At 41.0% G+C, this 6,200-nt stretch overlaps 1 protein-coding gene across 1 annotated transcript; it reads left to right on the plus strand.

Annotated features, from left to right (window-relative positions):
- The first annotated feature begins 1,026 nt into the window (after positions 1–1,026).
- LOC145497379 (uncharacterized) lies at positions 1,027–5,666 on the plus strand. The gene is made up of 2 exons (XM_081477196.1): positions 1,027–1,910; positions 4,015–5,666. The coding sequence occupies exon 2, from the start codon at positions 4,041–4,043 to the stop codon at positions 5,664–5,666; it is 1,626 nt and encodes a 541-aa protein (XP_081333322.1). The 5' UTR covers positions 1,027–1,910; positions 4,015–4,040.
- Positions 5,667–6,200: the final 534 nt, after the last annotated feature.

The raw sequence follows: 6,200 nt of genomic DNA on the forward strand, positions 1-6,200 counted from the left end.
ATAAATTAACTCAATACCCAAAGCTAAGTGTGCTTTTTGCTGTATTTTTTTTATAAACTTTGAATGCATGTCCGTGCTGCGTGTGCAAGTAAATCAGCTTGTCCGCCTGCTACGTAAATGATATTTCATCAAAAATTGTCCGGCCTTACCTGTTCACTTCCAATATCCCAAGCCTTGCGTTGAGTTAAAAGGCGCAGATACTTGTGTCGCATTAACTGAAGTTTTTCTTCGCCGGTTGTTTTCCGACTTACCGTATTCGGACATTGTGATGCTGGAAAAATTCGGTGTTGCCGAGTCGAATTTCGCCGGAAATATTTGGGCAGTAACTTTGATAAAGATCATAGGAGTAAATCCTTCCCCCGAGATGATGTAGAGAACACCTTTCTCCATCAGCGATCCGAGAGAAATATTCACAGGTGCTGGATGAAAATGTAAAGTTGTTAAGGTTCGAAACATTTTTATACCCGCTCGGGTTAAAAATTCTCCCTCACTACAATTAACCAATCGAAAAACTCGTGACGGAGATATTTGCAAACGTTTGTGATAACAACCAACAAAGCAAAGTAAAAATTCACTTTAACTTTCACTTTTTTCCCCTCTGTTTTATTGGACACATTCTCAGTTATACAGGAATCCATGTGAAAATCGCCAAATCAGTGTCTAAGCTTTAATTTCTCTAGCTTTACTCGACTCCATGACACACGACGTCCGGAAACTAAATAATTAACCTTCAAACTACTCAAATATTTAAGCGTCAACTTTTTCCAATTCCTCGCATTGTTTGTCAGTGGAGGCGTGCTCTCATAAATAAGCTTAATAGCTGAATGTATTAGCGTAAACAAACTGAATGATTTTGCTGAGTGCTAGTTTGAGAGAGCATGGCTTGGTCTGACGGGCACGGGCTTTATAAAGCTATGCTTTGATAAAGAGTTGGCATCTCGCTTGCAAGGGCAGCTTTTTTTCAAAAGCAAGTCGTTTTCGCGCGAAAATTTCAACTATTTTAACAGACTCCGAGAAAACCGCGGAAATCGAGCCCACATAACCCAAACCCGGATAACTGAGAATTCATTAATCGGATTACTTAATTTCCTTTGTTTGTACATTGCGTTTTAATGGTAATGTTGCATGTGAGTGTCGAATGACGACAGGGGAAGTCGGTGATGCTAAAGTCTATATCAGTTTAGTGTCTTCAAAAGCAAGGGTTTTACCCTTAGTTGTTCGCCAACTGACGTGAACAAGGTCATATACAGGAAGCAATTAATACCAACATGAATCCCCCGTGAGTCACACACTCACGCACGCACGCAAGCCTGATTGAACAAGTGCGAGCTCTGAATAGCCGAAAAAATCTGCAGATAATTCTTCAAGCCCCTCGCCCGCACTCTTACAGTTTATGCAACAACTCCGTTATCGATCCGTTACATGTTTTACAAATAGTCAGTTTGTTTTCACCCTAGTTATAATCTTCCGCCTTCACAAAGGTGACGGTGTGGCCGGAAATGCTTATAGCGTTGACTCATTTAAGTCTGTAATTATACAGGAATGAGGCTCGCTTGTCACGCCAGATACAACAACAAATAAACAACTTACTAAAGAAATGAAACAATTTCCCAACAAAATTGATCTACATATAATAAAACCTTTGCAAAATACTCAGAGGCTTTCTGCAGACCATGCCGCTCAGTCAGCGAGAACGTTCCAAGTGGCACTTAAGAGAACAACTGTTTTTCTTAAGTGACTAATAAAACCGTCAGACACTCCTTATTGCTTCGCCCATGACGAGGAATGTGCTATTTGCAATCTAAAGTGAGGCGAAATCTCCTTCAAATTTCCATTTCACGTCAGTCACTCATCCACATAGTGACAAGAGAACTCGCCAGACGTTGGCTTTTGCTGCCTCTTCGGACAAGGTTAGTGGCAACATTTTCAGTTCGCGATTTTCCAGCCATGTTATTATGCGTCAGCAAAATGTTTTGTTTCTCTCTTAATTTCATGGAACTGGAATTCTCTGAATCTGTAATTCTGCTTTTCGATCCTACCATGAATAATCTGTCGGTTCTTTGCTACTCCAGCATAAAAAATCAAATATCTCCGGACCAAACTCTGATATTAGTTTACCAAAGTATGCTAATCTGAATGAGTATTTTAGTCGCTAAAGTACTCACGAATGAATTGCAGGACAAATCAATAGGGATTTAAGTTAAAATACGTTATGGATTAGCGTTAAAAGACTCGGCAGCAGCATCAACTGATAAGCTTCGTAGCTTATCGTTTAGCTTCAGCTTTAGCATGAAGGAAGAGTTACCTAGAGCGAATTCGGCTCTCAATTGTATGATTCGATATAGTTCATAAACTCATCAGTCTAAGTGAGACCACGTTTTTATACATGGTAAGATGGTACCAGCGGCCTTCGTTTAAATACAAGACATGACAGGATCGCTGCTGCCCGATGTACCTTTACGGTTGCTAGACCATAAATTCGAACTGGCGGCGGCAACAGGGTACAAATGGCGTTGAAGTTCGTTCGTGGTAGACTAGTCGTCCTATAAACGAAAGGCTCGACAATACAGATCAATCTCTTCCGTTAGTTTTTCCAACAGTGCAAGATACTTGACTGCTGGAACTGGGCAGATTATGGTAGTCAAAGAAAGTGTTCTGAACAAGACTGAAAAAAAAAAAAAAAAGAGAGAGAGAACGCCAAAAACATTTTCACTGTGAGGTTGATGGCTGGCTGGCCTGTAAGGCTTATTAAAGTAAGTCTGACGCTTCGTGAAGCAATATTCAGTTGACGGGAGTGTCTGATAGAACGAACGAATGTGTCCTTGAAACTGTCGTGTGGATTCTCTTCGAGATTTCTAATTAAATCGGTTGTGGAAGGAGATATCAAAAGGGGTAAATATAGTTTACTACTTGCAAGTGATCTGAATAAGTCGGGTCAGATGGACAAGGTAAAGCTAAGAGACCAATATTTCATATCTTCGATGGTACAAAGATTTACATACCGTGTGTAATTTTCTTATGAGTTCACAATAACAGTTTAGGTCAAAAAGCGTAGGTTTTATCGATTGAGCTCTAGTTCAGTGCTTTCTTATTAATCTATGATGTTGTAGATGTACCGAGTACTCGTCCGAGTGCTTTGTCATGCTTTGTCATATTGTGATGGCATTCACGTGAATGCAAGCAACCCTAACGTCATGGATGACGTATCGTGAAACATTCAGTAGACTAAAATGCTCAATTAGTGTGACTTGTAATACAAATCCGGCAGTCTTCCCCAAACTTCAATGTTAGGCAATGATAATCTCATTTCACTGTTTGCGGTTGTTCTACCCTCCGTTAGTGAACTATTCTTTCGTTGTTATCTCCTATTTGAAGGTAATAGGTCCCTAACTGACGACAATAGGTCCCTAAAAACGACAGCTTTACTTCAGTTCCTTTAGTATCGCTGTAGATCATTGAACTGACGTTGTTGACTTACCGTCAATGGATCGGTTAATCGCCGATTAAGTTTCTAAAGAGGTTTTAGAAGCTCATTTTCATCGTAATCAGTGACATTGGCTTGATTTGACAATGATCAACTATGCAACGTTATCAGTACGTGATGTTCAAGTCATAGCTGGTTGAGCAAACAGTTGTTCATTTAATATGCCTATATATATAAGTCCGCAGATGAATAAATTATCCACTTTAAAAATAGCTTCGATTTAGGGAAAAAAGCACCTCCCTGTCATGTTGAATTAAATTGTAAAGCCGCCTTGTATGCATTTTGTTTGATTCTTGTTAATTGAAATATAGATACTCGGCTATTTTAATTCTCACTAAACCATTTCTTATGAGTGTCAATGATCTTACGTTTCTTCGACCTGCCGCGCAAATAATTGGCTAACCGGCCGAACCATACCGTAAAGTAGAACTGATAGAGTTGCACTCTAGCCACTGAACGCTATTTTACAGTGTTGCTCATAACTAGATGACATCATCTTAGATTGAACTATTAAAAACTATTTCCTATAGGTCTCAGCTTACTGAAAACCAGCGGAATGGCCTCTTCTAAAGATTCCGCGTCTGGTCAGGCGTGGCGTGATGAGCTACAGAGTTTTCTACCCCATGCATTGGACTGTGTAGATCCAAACTGTCTACGTCCTCTCTGTGTCAACTTGAAACTTACTTTGAGGCACGTGCAGCTCTGTGAAAAGGTAGACAAGTGTACCATCTGTCAAGGAATGAAGTCCCTCGCTGCAACTCATTCCAATTCCTGCAGGGACTACTATTGCCGTGTGCCATTCTGCATGGAAGCCAAGGTGACAACACAGCAGCAGATGCTCATGGATGAATTGGTGAAAACATTTGATCCAGGGTTTAACCGCTCAAACGAAGATGACAGTCTTCAAATGAAAGTGGGGGGTCAAGAATGTGGAAAAGATAATGTCTCCGGGACTAAAGTCAATGACCACCCTGTCGTTCCACTTACAAGAAACGCAACACCGAAAGCAGTTGATCAGGAGATGCTGCTGAATGCAGAGGGATGTCCTGAGCAGATAAAATCTTCAGTTGAAGACACAATCGGGCCTGAGACACAGTATCCTGCCGGGCCTGTTACAAAACTCGCAACACCGAAACCATTTGATGAGGAGGTGCTTCTGAGTAGAGACGAATGTCTTGAGGAGATACCATCTTCAGACACATTCTGGCCGACGACACAGTATTCTCAATCTGGCTGCAAAATAGCTACGGAAGTTCCTGTGTCAGTGGAATCTCTTCAGCCACAATGGATGGAAACTTCGCCACTCATTTCAAGCCCGAAGCCTCCAACGTACTCCCAGCCTACTGCTCAGGTACAGTTACATGAAAGTTTATCGGTCAACAGTGAAACGTCCAGCCCACGACCTTGGTGTGAACAGGTACCATCTGCAACAGCAGCAGCAGCAACAGATCCTGCGAACAACCATTCCCAGGCAGGAACAAAACGAAAGTTACAGAGTTTTATCTCTAACAACGAGTCCACTACACCATCCAAGATTCGTCGACGTGCTGTCTCTAGAGAATCAAGCTCTCAAAAACAGGATCGTCCCGAGGTTGAAATTGTAGAGAGCAACTTAATACGACAATTGTCCCGAAAAGTGAGTGGTGCTGCTAGTTCAAGAGACAACAAAAACCATCAAAAAAGAAAACCAAGAGATAACGATTTCTCGCCAACGATGCCGTCAAGACATATTACTATTAAGCAGTCTAAACAGGCAAGCACAACGCCATTGTCATCACTTCCAGTCCATTACACAAAGAAGAGCTCCCTGTCAAAGACCTCAACTCCAAAGCCTGTGGCTCGAGGTGTCCAAGTTACCAAAGACCCTGTAAAGGTTTGTCGTGGCTTGTCTGAGTCTTCCAAAATGAACTTTCGCCCAGTTTTTCAGGATGAAGACCAGATAACTGGTGATTCAGCTGACTGTTATATCGATGAGATGTTCTCCACACCACCTCCATCCCCAACATTTGAAATGTGGCTTGGCGAGACCAATGGCAGTACCGCAATGAAGACGGTCCTTTTAGAAACCCTGTTTCAACTTCTTGGCGTTATAACTCAGCCAAAAACAGAACAGCAGGAAGCTGTTTTCGTTGACCTGTTAGAAAGGACACTTCGTGTCATGAAAACAGAGATAGCAAAGTAATTGCAGGATTTAAAAAGCACTGTGTGACTGTAAAGGACAAGAAAAGCCGAGGAAACCGTTCCTTTAGTTTTATTAATCTTTAAAAGCTACGGTTTTCTAAGCTACGGATTGATGTTTCGACTCATTTCTTTTTGTTCAAGTGTTATAAGCCGTTGTTTTCAGAGAAAGAATCATGGGTTGATTTTCCATTCGTACAAATATGATAATTTCACAATTTGGCGAGTGTTTAAGTTATGCTTTGGCGAAGATTGTAGCTGGGCTTCAATTCGGTAACCAGTGATAAAAGAAATTTTATTTTTCCTGGTGAGGTGCCCGAGCCCACACCAAATAAGTGTTATACGTTAGCCCTTCTTGGGTAGGCTACATAGCAGCTTACAGGTCTATGATCAATTGTCACTTTTCAGAGCAGTGTGTTTATTGAGTTTGATAATAATTCTTTTTATAAAAGAATCACAGTACACCACATTTAATGGTGCGAAAAATAGCTATATGCTTATCAATTATTTTTTAATTCTGTGAAAAAGAAAGTTGTAT

Source organism: Orbicella franksi, chromosome 9 (genome assembly GCF_964199315.1).
Source record: "Orbicella franksi chromosome 9, jaOrbFran1.1, whole genome shotgun sequence".
NCBI classification, from domain to species: Eukaryota; Metazoa; Cnidaria; class Anthozoa; order Scleractinia; family Merulinidae; genus Orbicella; species Orbicella franksi.

Bases quoted from the DNA above. Each gene is read 5' to 3' on its own strand.
- LOC145497379 (XM_081477196.1), top strand. From the start codon at position 4,041: ATGGCCTCTTCTAAAGATTCCGCGTCTGGTCAGGCGTGGCGTGATGAG.